The following is an 18,869-nucleotide window of genomic DNA, read 5'->3' on the forward strand; positions in this document are numbered from 1 at the left end:
CTTTTCCAAAACGCGAATTTGCATTTGATTATTTCAATAAGTCAGCGACATGTATGTCGTCGATTTTTAACAATTAATTAATAATTAAATCAAGTTCTTTATTAAAATTAAAAATTGACACTTTTAATTATTAATTGACTCTAGAACGAATCTTTTGCAGGGTGCCTTTTTCTTAATCTTTAAGTAAGTAATCTACTAGTATAATATGTTATATAAAATTAAATTTAAATTATTTACACCATTTTGAATAAAGGAACATAAAAATAATGATCTTTAAGACTTTAAGAATGGAAAAGTATAAATCGATAAGTTCTGTTGACAATCTAAAAATAAACTATATTTAAGGAAACTGTGCCTGAAGTGCTGCGGGCAGAAGTGCTGCGGGCAGCCCATACTCACTTAATAAATTTGAAATTAACAGTGAAAAATATAGAACACATATTTAGGGATATTCTTAAAAGCAATATTAGCGTTATAATGTCTACTAAAAAAATAAAATGAGATTGGAAAGAAATATTATGAACGTAACTCGCGTAAAAGTTACAAAGAGGTATATTGTTACTTCAATGCTCGTTACAAGCACTAAAGACTTAATGGAAATGACCTAACATTCCGTATTGCGTCTCATATTCAATCAAGTTCGCTCGAGAACTTGTTTCATCTTAGATGCTTCCATCATTTTTTCCTCAAAGTAGACGCTAATATTTTAAAGGAAAGTCGTTAATATTAATATAAGTCTCTTAAAATAACATCTCCTTTTTTCTCAGAAACTAAACATTGCAATTTATTAACACTGATCAAAACACAATTATCTTAAAATTAAAAAAGTAAAAATCTATAGATCGTTCATCTTTTCTGTATAAAATTTAGACGAGTTCCTTTTGTAAATTGCATAGCTTAAGCAATAGTGAGTACATTATAAAGAATATTTACCTTACGTGCTATTTCTTTTATTAATAAATTTGTTATATATATATATATATATAAAATAACAGATTTATATATATTTGTATAAAACCTATTTATGATAAAACAACGCGCCTCTGAATTTATGCTACACGATAAAATTATCACATGTGACTAATGTAAGTCAGTTTCAAAATAGTATGATGTACTGTAAAATTTATAAGCTATTGTACATGTTTATCACTACTTGGCATTTATTCTATTTGAAACATATAATAAAAAATCATAAATTGTTTAACATATTTTAAAATCCTGGAAATTTATAACTACACAATTTAGTAAAAATAATCCCAAATATATATTTTACTGTACGCGTTAAAATATAAAATATATGTAGCAGATATTAATAAATCAGAGAGAATCAAATAAAATCCTTCGAAATATAATGTCGTCCTACGTCTACCGTGATATTTTCGGAGTAAATTTTATGAGAAAGATCTCTCCGTGTGCAAAATTTGAAACGCGGCGTAATAAAAACTGCTATCTCATCTGAGAGAAGACACTTTTGTTTCCAAGATTTTATTTTTTATTTTCGTTTAAAAAATACAATCTAGGAACAAAGTATTGGCGTGAGTATTGGCTTCCTCTACGAGCTTACCAAAGAATATAATGTAAAGTGCATTGATCCATGCGAACCTATCGCGTTCCTGTTACATTGCACGCTATCTAAGTAAATCTTAACGAGACGCCGTATCCAAAAGCTCTTCGCGGTACGCGAATTATTAACGATGTTACGGCGAACGCTAAGCTGCGCATCGAGCACTAATTAATTTGGACTGCGATCGAAGCAAACGGAAAGGAAGGAGAGAGGATTTTGATATAACGAATTTCCTTTTTCTGCGCAGGGGAAACATAAAGTAACGGACAGCGAGGCGTCTAGTCGCCCCGGAGGGCTTCCTAGCATCTGGAAGCAAAAGACCAGTGGACACGGAAAAATACGGCATGGATTTCCCGAAGCGCGAGTGGAGCCACAGGCTCAGTCTTCGCGGCAGCCGAAGAGCTCACGAGGTAACTATTCCGTTGAGAATAGATTTCGTTTTTCAGAACGTGAACGAACTCATGCATGCGAAAACGTGCATCAGCGAGACGTATCCAATTGAAAGCACGTGCCGATATCTCGAAATCTTTCAATATTTCGTTGGAAATGTCAGCGGCGTTGAAATTAAATTGCCACGCGAAAATCATATCGTTAATTCAGTAACAAGATCTTTTTCCCCGTTTACATTTCGTATAATTAAACCCGTCAATTTTCAATTTCGATGCAATTCTTGAAATTTACAATTTTTGAAAATTGTTTCTTTTTTTTTATCTTTTTGACAATTTCTGGAAATTATTAAAATAACTCCTCACCTTTTGCTTATAGTTCGCTTTCTCCTTGACTGCATGTCACGCCGCCATATACCGGCGATTACGCATAAAAGAGAAAAATAAAGACTGCGAGAGTTACATGCAAGGGATGCATGCCTTTGCATACATTATTCATAAGCGAGTTTCTCAGCGAGACGTGAACACGTTCACGTTATGGCTACGTACGTCGCTAGAGTTTATAAAAAGATACGTTTTTACCTATCACAAAATATCACTATATAAAATATCACTGTATATAGTTACGAAAAAGAGTAAATTAAACGAATGAGCATTATTTCGGCGTGCATGCATTATTTCGGTGTAATTACGTTACGTTTTATATATATACGTATATATATATTTTTCCTGACACCAATAATTACGGATTGACATAAACGTAATTTAATCGTTGCATATGCACATTTATAATTTTATATTGTTACTTTACGCGTCGATAATAATGTTGGCGGACACACACATACATGTATATATTCGGAAACGCAAAATTATTTTATGCGCAATAACGTAGCATAATACACATACGCTATTAAAATGAGGTATACTGCAACGATAAAGTTCCTCACACGCAATTGAATTTATGAAATTCGATATTCATTACAACATTAGTTTACGAAACAAAAGAAGAAAATATAATCACTCTCGATTAAAGAAGCATTGTTTTGTTATCAAATTGAGATTAGATCGCGCACGTCGCAGTGAAACGTTCAATTATTGTGTTGAAAACATTACGAAATCTATAATAATTGAATTGTTCATTTGATACCCTTTTAGGAAATTGAAAAGACCATTTAATTTTTACAACTGCAATACACTAAAAATACGTAAAAAGTGCCTCATTATCTGATACCTTAAGTGAATTAAAGATATCATTTTTAAAAATTTATTTTTTTTAAATAAACTTATTTTGAAATTTTTGTTTTATGTTTGTCAATGAATAGAATTTTTTAATTGGAAAATTTTATAAATGTAATAACAATGTTTTTTTCTAAAAATGTTATAAAATAATAGATTGGATTCTAAATAAACTTTAAACTTTATTGTTGAAAAATACACAATTTATAAAAAAGCAAACCAGCAACATTAAATTCCAGTATGCTGACGTGATTATTGAGTGCATTTTTACAGAATATGACGTAAAGAAGACGCAAATTACTGATTCATAGTGTTTCACATGTGAATAACCGTTTTGTAAAGTATCTAAAAAAAAAATGCATGACTAATATAATATTAAAAGATATTATGTATCTGCCTTAGAAATGTACGAACAATTTGAATTTCATTTCTTTGTTCGAATTTGTATCAAATCAAATCGCCAAAATTTCACCTGAATTAAATCAAATCGAATCGTTGAAACGCAACATTTAATTAACAACATAATTATTATTAACTTGTATTTTAAAAAATAAATATTAAAACAAAATTACTATGATTAATGGATTATGGATTATATGAGATACAAAAATATTTTAAATGTGATTTTATAAGATTGTCACTTTATGTTATTCGTATTCAAACCTCTTAAATTCGAAATTGCCGAATAATTCAAATTCTTTATTTGATTCGATTCGATTTAACGTCCAAAAACCTTGATCACCACATCTCTAATCCATCTTCCCTAATTCTAAATCCCCTAAAAACTTCTGACCAAAATTGACTTACGTTGTTTGTCAAATGATCGATTCAATCGGAAAGCGGCCTTAATCAAAGCCACGAAATTTTGCCGCAGCGATAATATAAAATGACGGTGATTATCGATCTCTCGCTGACATAACTCTCTCATTACGAGCTACAGTGATATATTCGTCAGCATAACAACGTGCCAGGTGGCGTGTTATCAACCCCTTGCGGAACACACATTGCACGCATATGTTAGAAACACGTTGACAGTGAATCGAGGCATACGGTAAACCAACTAAATGCTCTGAGTGCTTAGAATTTAGATCTAGTTTCGTCAGGAGACAACGAACGTCCATTAGAGCGTTTCACTCAATTTTATCGCTGCGTACACGCGCCAAGTGGTACCTACGTGTCAAGAGTTTCAAGCGTCAATTTTCGAAGCATCTCAAAATCGCTCGGCAACGATTCCGAACACGCCAGCGGCAACTCTGGTTCGTAGAGATGGATATATCTAAAAATAATTTTGTCAAGCCATCGAGATAATTATGTAAGCTGCTTAAACTGGTTGATAAATGTCAAAAACTTTTTACAGCATTACTAATCATGCTTGAACTTTCCATGTATACATTTTCAGTTTTATAAATTGATCGATAATTTAATAATGATCCTACAGCACCTTAAAATGCAAATAATTTGTTGCGAAAAATATGGCTGAGGTAATATTTTTAACAGTAAATTATTTACGCTGTTTTAAGGCGCTTGTAGTTTCATTATTAAAATTCACGATCAATTTAATTTGTGATATTATTTCTATTTACAGTTTAATTGCTTTTAAAAATCAACCGTGTTCGATACGCAGTTTATAAACCTGAAAATGTATTTAAGATTTACATATAAAATATTACACGGAAAAAAAGATTTTCCTAAAGTGTCTAAAAATTTAATTTGATATAGATCTGAAAATAATTTTTATTACAGCATCAAAATAATTATGCAGCACGCTGTAGCTATAATGTCAAAACTTTTACAGCATTATTCATTATGCTTGAAAGTTCTCAGTAATTATTTTGATAATTTAACGAGATTATTTTTAAATTTGTATCTAACTAAATTTTCAGATATTTCAACAAAACCGTTCTTTCCGTGTACACTGAGAGAAATATTTAATAAGATAAACCAAAACGTTTAGTTAAATTGTGATCAAGTAAGTAGTTATAATTACTAAATACATATGTAGTTATTTTGACTAAACAATCTATATCCTTAAACAAGCAACTTTTAACCAAATGGTTCGTTAAATATGACTAAGTTTTTGGTACCAGTAACTACAATTTAAATATTATTTAATTACACGTTTAATTAATATTTCTCTCAGTGTAAAAGGCACCAAAAACCAGCCTCGATCGCAGTTGGCTTCTTTATTTACTTATGTGATTACAAAATAGTTGTGTAAGATGCTTAAACTGATTGCTAGAATATTTTCTGCAGCTTTGCTCATCATGCATCTTGAACTTTCTTTATAATTATTTTGATAGCCCAACAAAATTATTATCAGATCTGTGTCTAGTTATTTTTAGATATCTATTTCAACGAAACCGTTCTTTCCGTCCGCGCTTTGATATAATCGTAATCTTGAACTGCGAGCTCATCGGAATCCTTTAATTCCAAGCGAAAGAGAACGAAATACCGTAAAAAAGAGTTCGTTTCACACGCTCATGATTTGACAGATCGAATGAAATGCCCAGTGGATTGCTCGCCATGGCGAATTCGAATGCATCGATGCGCACGAATTCACATTAAAGGCCGTCGTACACAAATTGACATAAAGGCGTATGCATACTAATGCTGTATTGTCATACATAAGCAGTTGGGTCAAAATATACGTTTGGCATAACTTATCGCATTGTCACGTGGAGAGAATACACACCAGGCATTTTGTCAATCAAGACGCTTATGCTTTTGCATCCAGATGAATTAGCGTGCAACAGGCTTCAACTCAACTGACGCAAATCGCCCCATCGAATGCACTATTAGATGAACTTGTATAGAATATCGAGAAGTTGTTGGACTAGTCGTTATTTTGAGCGAACGAAAATTGTGAAAATAAAATGAATCGAACACGATACCGTAGAAGAAACCCGTCATTTTTATTAGCGCATGTTGCAAAAGCAATATACCTGCAATATACGTATATGTATAAACTTTAAAAAATAAATATAGGAAAAAATAAACATAGGCTAACAATTTTCGGGTGATTGTGCGACTCAGTAATATGTTTTCAAATTGGCCATCTGATACAATAATGTCGTGGCGTATTTAAAAATGATTAAATATGCTTCTTAATATTAATTATGTCTTCAAAGAATTCCAGGTCAATCTCTTTCATAGAATTGGCCATCTATATTAAAATCTTTTGAACATATATTACCGAATCATGCAACCAATTAAATTTTTAGCGTATTTCAAAGAAATAAAAAGTCAAGAGATAGGCAAAAAGAAATAAAATTAAAAATGTTTTATTAGAACTGCTGAGAAAGTAAGTCGAAATGTGTGATCAGTTTGTTATGTTTAATTTAAAATAAATCTATTGTTTGAAATTACATGATTGATTGTTTTGCAAATATGATATTTGCATATTTCATATTGTTATTTACATACTTTTCTAAATATATTTTTTAAATATATATTTATAAAACATATTGCACATATTATAATTTTTATACTTTATTTTTCACAAGTCCATAAATATATTTTTTATGTTAACTTTCTTGCTTACGTTAATAAAAATAATGGATTTCTTTCGCAAAATCATTTACAATTCATTAAATTCCACTCATTAGAAGATAACAGTAATTTCATTGCAACAACTTGTCATTCGAGACGCTTAATAAGATAGGTAAGAGAAGGAAAAAAGAGAGAGAGAGAGAGAGAGGAGAGAAGAGTCGCTAACACAATTACTGAAGGGTATTTAGAAGGAAAGTGGTGCTAAAATATTAATTGCGAAAACATAATGCGACAAAAATGGAGCTCGGTAAGGCCGCGATTAAATCGACGACTGACGTTAAACGGTACGTTAAGGCGTGCGACGTTAATGGGGCACATGCGAACGTGCGAATCACCTTCCTGATAATCGCGCGCCATACTCGCAACGAGACGGAATTATCGTTTTAACGCCCGCGCTCTTTATAGGCACGTCCGCCGCGCGTTGCATTCGCGATTTAATACGCCCGCGCGGGTATTACGCGGCCGAGGAATGCGCACGATGCCTTAATACTCACTCACGGGGCCAGCGTTTTCTAGCTGGAGGATGCAGTCCAGGACAAAGCGGATTTCACCCCCGGATGTGCGCGCGTGTGTAATCCACCGCCGCGTGTAACTAAACTGTCGTGCGCACAATGCATCCGTGATGCGGCGCGGAGCGTACGCGGAATATGCCGCACCATGTATGCACGTGTACACGCGCGAGCGAGCGAGAGAGAGAGAGAGAGAGAGAGAGAGAGAGAGAGAGAGAAAGAGAGAGAGCGCTCTTAAATGCATTTCACGCCGCGATCCCATTTACTGCCGCGATCCCATTTATCGATGCGGAGAACGCTTGAAAAATCGGTTACGTTTCGCGTAACTCATTAATGGACCAACGTCGCAGAGGAGAATAATGAACGCGATCGATTGGAAATATAATATAGAATAAAGCGCGTACATAAAGTTCTTTATTATTTTAAGCAACACAACTTTAGCCAAAAGTATTAGACACTTTGTATTCTTTGAAGTATTTTTAACTGGTGGAAATTAAACAGAAATTAAAATGTGAAATACCTTTTGTTCGAAGAATTCCTTAAACTTACGTAGAAAAAAAATAAGTGCTAAATATATTTATTATTTAAGTTATTTTTTATTATATTTCTCATTTAACATTTATTGGTATGCAAATAAACGGAAATTGTAGCTTGATATTTCAGGTATTTATTAATATTGTATTATACAATATTTAATCTTTCATTTATAATAAATTAATTTGTAAGCATTTTTGTAACATACTACAAAAGATGTGATTTAGGTAATTAGATCGCTTAAATCTGTAGGTTTCCTAAATTGTATTACCTTTAAAAGTATTGAATTTATAAATTAAACTAATTACGAATATATAAAATCTTCAATTTTAATACTTATTTTATTAATAATTTATCAAAGAATCAAATATGTAATAATTATTAAATAATAATAAAAAAATAATATTATCATAAAAAAACTGACTTGAATTTATTTTTGCATTCAGATATTTTTATTAATATCAATTATTAATTTTACTATTATCATTCAGTCTTACATTAACATCAATAATAATAATAAAATTTGTGGTGATACAATTTACAAAATTTAATAGATTTTATAAAAGCGTCGATTTAATAATTTTTTAATAATTCGTTAATCCTTTTTAATAATTTAATATTATAATTGCAAATAAGTATATACACAAAATATAATATTCTATAATAAACTTTCTTTTATAAACATAAAAATATAGTATAAAATTTTATGATTACATTAATATCAACATCAGAACGATGTGCTCTCTTAATCAATTTCTATCATAATGCGCACATAAATGTGAAGTATTAAATTCCAAATGAATTATATAATAGAGTGTAAAAAATTACCAATCAACAGAATAAAAAAGTTACGACCAGTAAAAATGGAGGGTAAAAAGCAATTCACGGGATATAGCAAAAGTTACAGTCAATTAGGAATTAAAGAAGAAACTTTAAGATAAGATAACAAGCGAGTAACAGCGTTTAATTATACCTTGTGTAATTAAAGATGTTGTCGAATGTGCATTCGTGCTGTTTTACATTACGCGTTATACTCGATTATCCTATAATAGTAAAATGATAAACTGAGAATAATTAAATTTAACGTTCGTGCACCATTATCGCTTGTGTAACAAAATTCATAATAAATGATACTCTCCAAGTAAAATACATTTGATACTCTTTCCGTTCCTTCCACATGTTTTTCTTCGGATTTATCCGACTGACACGTAGTTCTGCAAAAGGGCTCTTTGTAATTTTATACCTCCCATTCTCATTTGTCCCCCGATCACAATAGTCACTTATTGATGAAGTGGCGAGAAACATGTACTTCACCTGCGCAGATAACGTAGATAATGCAAGACCGATCTATTTCCTTCGTTTCCTTCGCAAACGTTTTAGTTCGAATAACGCACTCGATTCATTCAACTCAGAATGTTGCATGAGAATATAGTTAATGAGAATACTTCTCATTAATTACATATTTTAAACACACACATATACTTTTGTATACGAATTTTTCGTTAATAGAAGTCATACATCATTGATTTCTAAAAATATTTCTTGCCACACAGCAGATAATTATAATTTCTGTAATTATAATTAGTTCTCTCTAAATAGTTGTAATCATATTAATTGTATACAATTACAATTTTATAATTTTTTCTGTTCTTTAATCATAGTTTATGTGAATATATGCGTGCTGCGTTTGCCGGCGGTATCTTTGTAATAGATACTTTCTCTAACGAATTCAGGGTGTAATGTGATAACAATGCAAACGAAACTACTCGTCTGTTGAAACTTAAAATTAAGAAATTCAAGAAAATAATTTGCTCGCCTATTTAAATTTGAGTAAAGTTTTGGTTATTAAAATAATCCGTAATTATTATGTACCTGTTTATACATGTTAGCATTTTAGTAGTATTAAAAAACGGCTTATTTTTATGTTTTGTTTCTATAGTTCTTCAATACAGAAGGGTCGTCAAGAGCGACCTACCAAGTTTTTGAAATAGTAATTCTTATAATAAAAACTATAATTAAACTTTGGAGATATAATTACAAATTGCAAAGTGTCTTCTATCTGATAACATAGTTTTTATAACACGTTTCAAATTTTGCAATACTTAAGTTTTTCGTAAGCAAAAATGAGCGTCAAACAAAATAAACTGTAAAACATAAAATACTATATACATTTTCCTCATCTTTTCTTTTCACGAGTTATCTGTATAAAGTAAGTATTATCAGTGCAAGTGTGTATAAATGTGTACAAGAATTTTTTAGAAGCCTTTCGCTTCGATGTAAAACATTTTCTGACAATTTATAGAAATGCTTTATGTTTTTCCCCAAGACATAACATATAATGCGACAATGTATGTTTAGATTAGTGATTAGGCTATTAATTTAAGACGATGCTAAAGTCATCTGTACCAACAAAAGTATTGTTTTGTTATACTTTATATTAATTTTACAGAAATATAATTTCTTTTACAGACAAAAAATACACTTGCTAATGTGTTCCAATTCATTTTTCTGCCAAAAACAGGAAAAAAGATTTCCTTATTAACTTTTACTTTAATACAACAACCAAAACAGTCAATTCACCGGAATATTTCTTTCGTTATGCAGATTTTATGTGTGAAATAAAACCAAAACCATGCGTAGAATAAATGATTAGAATGAATAATTAATCTTTAAAATTATATTGGAAAGCCTAATTTAAGAAAATATGTTTCACAAATTGTACTTAATACTGGTTTTTTGTATACAAGATGGAATGTAGCGACAATCATATACTGTTTAACTATATTGTTTAACAAAAACGTAAAAAAAAATTTTTAATATTCTTTCTGTTTTATTTATACTATTTTTTTGACATTTTGAATATTGTGAACACATCCCTAAACAAACAGTTAAAAAATAAAAAAATTTCATTTCTTTAATTATCTAAGCGAATCATGTTTCTATCGATATTAATAAAGTGCAATGTTTAATTTTTGAGAAATAAGAGAGTATCGCTTTAGTAGATCTCTGTTGATATTGGCGACTTTCCTCTACTTTTTTTACAGATGCCAAAATGCAATTCTCAAATTAATTATTATGATGTAATATGTTTTTATAAAAATGTCCGTGATTTTGTGCTCTTGATCCGAAGCGATATTAGCTGCGGAAAGTTCATTTCTTAGATAACTCGATACTTGACCGTTACAAATGAGCGTCGCGTTGGCGGCCGGCGCCACGGCGTGAAAAAGCGCACGTTCATCATTAGAGAGTTAGAATAGAGAAAAAGAAACGTTTGAAATTGGACGTGCTGAGGAACACCGGAACGCAATATGCGGCTCCATTAATACACAGTGAAGCACGCGCGTTCGCGGAGACGGTTGGTCGTTCTCGCGGGCCCATTTCGCGCGCATTTCTTGGATCCTCGCGTGCGAGCTTCCCTAACTAATCAGCACGAACAAGTCGCCCACGGAAAAGTTGTCGTTGAATAATTTAAGAGCGACGCTCGCGCTAACAATTTCCACTGCTGGTGCAATTTTCCACGATAACGACCGGCGCGAGCGAGCTGCCATGCACGTAATAATCGATTATGAACCATCGATGCTCTCTTTCTCTCTCTCTCTCTCTCTCTCTTTCTTCGATCTAATAAGAAATCGATCGAATCATTCGCAGAAAGCACCGTAAGAATATCAAGATATCTTTAATCAGGACGGAGATATCAAACAAACGCGAATACCAACTGAAACGCCGCGAAGAAATAGTTTGCGTTTTCTATCTGCTTGCGAAATTGTTCCAAGTCTCATCTCTTACACACACTGTGTATCAAACGTTGTTTTCACGTAACACAAATTTATTACAACGCATAATTAACCCTTAAACACAGCATGGAGTCTGAAAGATTTTTCTGAAATTTTCTTCCGTCCTACTTTATTCTAGTTGAGTAATAAAGTTGCGATCAACCGTAGCAATCGAGAATAGGCAGAATACTTCCAACTTTCTTCCGAACCTTCTTTCTTGCTTCATCTTCGCAGCAAGCGATCGAAATTTCAGGAGGATTTCCAATGCCGTGTTCGAGGATTAATATCGCGTCGTCTGCGACTTCGATACGTTACGTTTGACAAAACGAATGCAATACTTTCTGTCTGTTACAGAGAGTTAATCTTCCTCGGTGTACATAAGCAACATGATTAACGTTCATTGATGAGAAACACAAAATGAACATAGCATAATCTGGGAATAAATCGTCGCCGTAAATGCGCAAGTAAAATCACTGGTATTTTCGCTTAATCAATGGAGCGTAAAGCGTAGACAGGAAAAAAGAGTTGAATAATTACGTGAATAATTCAAAAAGGAAAGTAAACTTCATTTCATTTCGTTCTTCCATTAAACACGTCGCGCGTCCGGAGTGTTTAATTGTTCGCGTCTATGAAAACCATGATTAATAGGATTAATACAAGAAGCGCTACGTTTCCTTCCTCGTAATTATCTGAGGTTTTATTTCGGTAATTCTATTTAAAACTAAATGTACAATTTCACGCCTGTATCTCCACATTCCTACGCTAAATCCAGAAATTTAGATGGTTTCATTTAATTATCAAATGCACGTTGTACACTGAGAGAAGAAAATTATAGCAATTACTATAATTTAAGTCATAGTCATGATTAGTACCAATTATATATTTATAGTTTTAACGTTGCAAATTGTAGCTATCAGTTATTATTACTACAAATGTAAATTTAAAAAATAATTATTATTTTTCACAAAATTTATCATAGTTGTGACTGGGTATGTAAAGTTGGCACCCCTACAGAACGAAGTCGCAGTTCTGTTTAGAGTTCTGAATTATTCACACTGAAAAAAAAAGACTTGTAATAACTACCAAACGTATAGTGAAATAGTATCAATTAAATATTTGGTCAATGTAACCAAAACTAATTATATCTTTCTGAATATTTAGTAATTTGTACCAGATTTGACAATACTTATTAAATATTTAGAACAATAAAATTATTTTTGGTTATATTGACAAAATATTTAATTAATACTATTTCACTATACATTTGCCAGTGATAACCAGACTTTTTTTCAGTGCACAAAAAATATAAGACACGGATAAATCGCGGTACGGAATAATGTGTGAAATTTCGTACTCACCGACACGACGCGCAGCAGCGGAGTCGTAGCGCCACGTTGACCTGCAACACACAAATTTGAAATCTGGATTAGCGCTCGAACGACACAATTACCATTAAAAAAAAAAAACTAAAATAATGTTACCACAAAGTTGCTCCGCCGTTGCCCGATGCCCCCCGGGCCTCGGCCTCCTCTCGGATTCCGTCGATGCACGGCACAACACTCGCGAACGAGAAATTAATTACGACCGCGCGCTAATTATCGAAGCAACGCGCGACACATTGTTGACGAAACTTCGGGCGAAACGACAAACGACACGTAGCGAAAGGGACACACGATTGCGTGAGATTACGATCCAGAATGCGTAGATCGATATTCCAGCGGAACGTTCATTTTACTGTCGCGCACGTAAACTCGCAAGTAACTGCGCGTACAAAAGCAAGCTGGCGGACACCGACGATAGCACTAGTGCCGTGCGTTGGCAGGACTGAGCTTGCGGCGATTCGCGCGAGGTAAATTAACCTCGACTTTCACGCCGTTCCGCAACAACAATAACAACAACACGCGCGAATCGCTGGACTCTCGCTGTCTCGTCCGACATGTTTATCTCACGTTACTCGCGAAAACTTGGACGTACGTAATTCTGCTCGCGACATCGTTGACGATGACGTCACGCGTACGAACGGCACGAAGCTCGCGGCGAGAGGGGTTCGTCGACGCCAAAGAGAAACGAGCGAGAAACGTCTGTTACGTAACGAGCATGGCACCCTCGCGGTTATCTTTACTCGCGTCTGTTGCCCGGGGCACGGAGACACGTAAACACTCGCGAACTGTCGCTGTGAGATACACGCGGCGAGAGATACACGGAATCAAGGAGACCGCGCGATACCCGCCCCTGCCCGCGCCCATCGAAGTGCGTAGCTGCTACGTCACCAGTCCCGTCGACTACTGGCCCGTCGCCCGTCGCTCGTCGGCAGCCCCCAGTGCTCCCAACTTTTAACAAATGTATATTCTGATTTCGGAGCGACTCACACTCCGAAGCTCCGGAGCACCAATAGTATAGGGCTGGACGTACGCACAATCATCTGAAGGATAGCGGTATCGTTCCTGGTGTGCAATGGGAACGGGTGCCAATAACCACTAGAAGAAGAAGAAGCTCGTCGGCAGCCGAAATACGCGTATCGCGGCGGCTCGACTCTTCGTTGCACGATTGTCGGAATCGATAATCGAGCTACCGCGATAAATCGCGATACGAAATCGACCCACGATTCACTGCACGTCCGCCCACCGCCGCGATGCTTCACTACTGGAACAGCGCCGCGCGTCACCAAAATTGATACCGAACGAGTCCGAAATGTCGCGAATCAACGATCAATAACGTGTGCACTCTCCAGGAAGCAACTTTTTCTAGGAAACACATCTCTAACGAGTACGTCGCAGCTTTTTGATTAACTCTGTTGTTTGCTTCGAACTTTATTTACTATACGATCGCGTCGTTTAGCTCAATTATTTATCTGTAGCGTTTATTGAGGTAACTGATTGTAAAATTCTAATTTCTATTCCTAATTGCTTTTCTACGAGTATTCTTTGGTTTTTAGAAGGTTTTTGATCACATTGAGTGTGACCCATTGTGATTTCGTTGCATGGAAATGCTTATTTTATCTTTATCATCGATGTATTAAAATTTTAGTACTATTTTAGTACTTAAAATTATTATAATTTGTAGTGAAATTTTTTCTTAATTTGTAGAACTACAAACATATTACTACTATTCTAAAAGTAATAAACTGGAGCTCTATAATTATTTTATTCACTATCTAATCACGAAGACTGAATACATTTCTCTCAGTGTGTTTTTGCAATTAATTTTTTTAAATATAAATTTTTCGTTACTATGAATTTTTTAAAACTTGACATACAGTTTTTGGAATCACTGATTACGAATGTGGAGTCAGATTTTGAAAATGTTCGAAATTCAAAACGGCGGATCTAACCTAGTATTCTAAAAAACAAGCCTAATCATTTAAAACTGGATACTCAGAATTTTTTAAAATTCCTGATTAACAAACTTGAAATAAAAGATTAAAAAATTAAAAATAATAATTGAGCTAATTCTTGAAATTCTCTAAATGGTTACAGTAAGTTTGGAATTTTTTAACTTTTATCTAGCTTTAAAATTAATAATTAGTTATGTACTTTCAAGTGTAAGTTTTATGAAAATTCGAGAAATTTTCATAAAAGTATTAATTTACATTTTTTACTGTAGATTGCCATTTTAAATCCATGATTTTGAATTTGAAACTTCAGATTCAAAATCAGTGGTTTCAAATACCTGCGTATATTTTATGCAAATCAATTTATTCTTTAGATTTTTGTATTTTTACATTGTATTCAAAATCAGTGATTTAAAAATTTTCGAATATCGAATTTAGTATAAATCTAACGACTTCTTGCGTTTTTGGTCTGACATTTCATATTTTGAAAATTTATTTTGTGAATTTGGATTTCAAATCAGCGATTCCAAAGACTCCTAAATACTAAATTTCAATATATCGCGTATAGGTAAAAATTTTGTTATAGTACATTTTGCAGATACAAAAACAAATTTTGTCGCACCTTTAGTCACCATATTAAATCAACCGCGAATTTTGAAATTTTAATTTTAGCGATTTTAATTTCAAAATAGTACAAAGTCACAAAAAATTTGGAATAAAAAAAATAATTTTGTTTTAATTTTTCAAAGTAATTTTTCAAAGTAACATATGTATATATCATACCGAGCTTCGCGCACGCGTAAAGAATTAAGTGAAAGATTCGCTGAATGTATAGTGATACAAAGCAAAGACACGTTAATCATGTAAAAGTCCAAAAATTTTATTTTATATCCTTCTTGAAATTCATTAGCAGAATGTTGGAACGGTATTTTATGCGAAGACCAGCGTCAATTAAGTGATACAAGTCAGTGTGCGCTCCGACGTACACTGCTCGCCTCGCGAAAGTAGAACAATATCGGACTCTCTGGGTTTTCTCTGGGAACACCGTCAGATATAATAAAACGATTACGTAACACGCGATATCAAAGAGCACGCAGTACGAAGTACCAAAGAGCTTACATTGCACAGGAAAAATTACCTTGTGCTAATCGTGTATTTTATGAAGGTACACGGAAAGTTTTGCTAAAATATCTAAAAATTTAGCTGGACATGGATCTGAAAATAATTTCATTAGATCATCAAAATAATTAAGAAGAACATTCAAACTGGAATATCAAAATTTTTTACTCGTCATACTTGAGCGTTCTACATAGTCATTTTGCTGGTCTAACAAAATTATTTGTTACAGCGAAATTTTTAAATACTCAGCAAATTTTATTTTATTCGCAAAGTAAATGCCGAATAAATGTCAATAATGATGAAGTATTATAGATAATATGAATGCTATACTTTAGTCATAAGGGCACATAAAAAGAAATATAATAGAAAGGTATCTTGCAAAAGAAATAACCCTCACAATAATCGATCAAAATGCGCTAAAATCAAGGTTAGGCTCCTTTTCATGTATGAAAATTAATGGATTTCCGCATAGAAAGTATTCATTTTGCGCGACGCTCAAATACGAAAGCGTTATTTTTCATCTTCGAGGCGATTTAAATGTCGTGCATCGTTAACACGCAGCGGCGTTAAAAAGCACATTACATCGACGCATCCCTAAAATCGTTATCGCGAAAACTGCATAAGCCTGCAGCGACGCGACGAAAGTCGTTATTATGAGATTTGCTGAGCTGAAAACTGCCTAGTGAATATCGAGGTGATATACGGGTGATACGTGAAAAGGAGCGTAAAATCGGGAAAAGGTATAAACGTCTGCGGACGCATATGGCGTATGTAACGTTTGGAAATAAGGATGACAAACACGCGCGCTAGGATTTTCACAACACCATGTATACATGAAGAGTCAGATGTCGCGCTTCGACAGAGGGTCGGATTTAGTTACTTTTCGAGACAGCGTTTTAAAAAAATAGCGAGACAGTAGCCAAACTTTCTTTAATTTATAGTTATTCTTTTCTATACATATACATACATATATATATATTCATGTAATTTTTATTGTAGCATTTCATATCTTTTCAAATATAAATTTAATATTATTTTAAATGTGAAAAGAGATATATATATATATATATATATATATATATATATATATATATATATATAGTACTTCTAATTAGATTGATTTAATCTAATAGCTTGAATTAATTTTGTACCTTCAAAATTAATAAAATGACAAATTCGTATTTAATTTAATTCTATCGTAAAATTACCAATGACGAAACATTCCCATTTACTCAATCGCTCCTTTTGATTAGCTTGAGTACATGTGATACTCAATCAGAGTTCTCTCTGCGGACACTGAAAGCTTTGAAGAAACCTCTATGGAACACTCAAGCCAGTATAATACATGAATAGGTAGAAAAAGGAGCATTACTCGCGACTAGTCCTTAATCCGATCCTGGTTCGAAGAAAGCATACACGGGGACGTCTTCAGCCTTACTCCCTCACGAATCCTTTAACACAAGAGGATTCGCAAAGATACATCAGTGTCGTATTAAGTTTCTGTTTTTTTCGCAAAAAGAAAAGCTGAAACCTCCGTTTCACTCTTTTCTTTAACTTTTTTCTCTTCTTCGATCTAATATTTCACGGTTGGTCGAGTTCGTGAGAGAGAGTGCGATACAACGTAATAATTGGCTGCGGTATTGGTTGGCAACGAAATATGAAAAAGGAGACCAAATATTTCCAAATATTACGCATTATTGATTATTATGAGGATGCATGTATATATTTTTTATTTCGTATATTTTCAAATTTTTATGAATAGCTAAAATAAATTATTCAATTTTCAAAATTAACGGAGAACGCATTTGCCAAAGTATTTAAAAATTTATTTAAATATAGTTCTCAAAATAATTTTGTACACTCAAGTATAATGAGCAATGTTACAAAATGTTTCTGCGTAGACATTTTACTCAGAAAAATATCATTTCTTCTACTTATATCTTTCTTTAAAACAAGAATATATTTTTACGTGTAATTACCAACATGAGCATCCTCAATAATTTTGATAGTCTAACAAAATTATTTTCAAACGTGTATTTAACTGTTTGAATATTTTATCAAAACCTCGTTGGAAAAAATTATAATAGAGATATGTAAATTATATTAAATATCAAATGTAAACAAAGTTACAAATACAATTCACATTAAAGATCTTACGATTTCCCAATAACTATCCTTGAAAATTCGTAAAATTATATATGATAACATTTAATTAAAACGAATACCCCAATTACTTTCGTACGTGCCTTTCAAATTTAATTCAATGATCAAGTGTAATTTAATGCCTGGCACGCAAAATGCTAATTGAATTAGTACGATCACCTCCCGTATCGTGCAATTAAATGTGCTACGAATAATTTAATGCAAATCCGCTTTCGTTTGTTTGCGCACCGTGATAAGGTGACTCGTGCGTATTTGCGTAAGACTGCACACGAGACGGTGGCTGCATATGACACGTGGGGACTCTCTCATATGCCCTTGTTCCCGGTCGCAGATGTACAGATATATGCACCGCTGCGCAAAACACGGCGCATCGAGAGACCGCATTGAAAACGGGGTGAAGAGTACTCTGTTCTGCGAGAGAAAGACGCGAGAGAGAGAGAGAGAGAGACGCGGGACCGAGAGCGATATGGCTTGTTTACCGCGGTTCGCCACGGTTTCACAGTTTCCACCCCCGCGCGTGTTTGGGTTTCGGAGTTGTCGCGCTCCGCTTAGCGAGCTTTACCGCCTGCCGTTTTCCGCGTCGACAACCGCATTTTCACGACGAACGGGGCGAGCGCGCGTACATTGGGCGATGACTAGGATGAAATTCCTGACAGCTGACGCCGGTTTACGCCGTCGCGTACCCTGAGTCATTTCCCGACGGCA

The 18,869-nt window shown here is 33.6% G+C and overlaps 2 protein-coding genes across 4 annotated transcripts in view; one reads left to right on the plus strand and one right to left on the minus strand.

Annotated features, from left to right (window-relative positions):
• Window positions 1-12,927, minus strand: part of LOC105204550 — an 83,840-nt gene extending 70,913 nt beyond the window's left edge. Inside the window, exon 1 of the mRNA XM_026132130.2 lies at window positions 12,910-12,927. The gene's annotated coding sequence lies outside the window, so the exon portion shown is untranslated. The remainder of the gene's footprint in view (window positions 1-12,909) is intronic.
• LOC105204551 (adenylate cyclase type 6) overlaps window positions 1-18,869 on the plus strand; it is a 178,493-nt gene that overhangs the window by 44,440 nt on the left and 115,184 nt on the right. For all 3 annotated transcript variants that reach the window (XR_005574382.1, XM_011173653.3, XM_039447161.1), the window contains exon 2: window positions 1,812-1,974. Coding sequence is in view for 2 of the 3 variants with exons in the window: in XM_011173653.3 (XP_011171955.1) it covers window positions 1,909-1,974 (66 nt within the window). In the remaining variant the exon portion in view is untranslated. The remainder of the gene's footprint in view (window positions 1-1,811; window positions 1,975-18,869) is intronic.

This window comes from Solenopsis invicta, chromosome 3 (assembly GCF_016802725.1).
Source record: "Solenopsis invicta isolate M01_SB chromosome 3, UNIL_Sinv_3.0, whole genome shotgun sequence".
Lineage (NCBI taxonomy): Eukaryota > Metazoa > Arthropoda > Insecta > Hymenoptera > Formicidae > Solenopsis > Solenopsis invicta.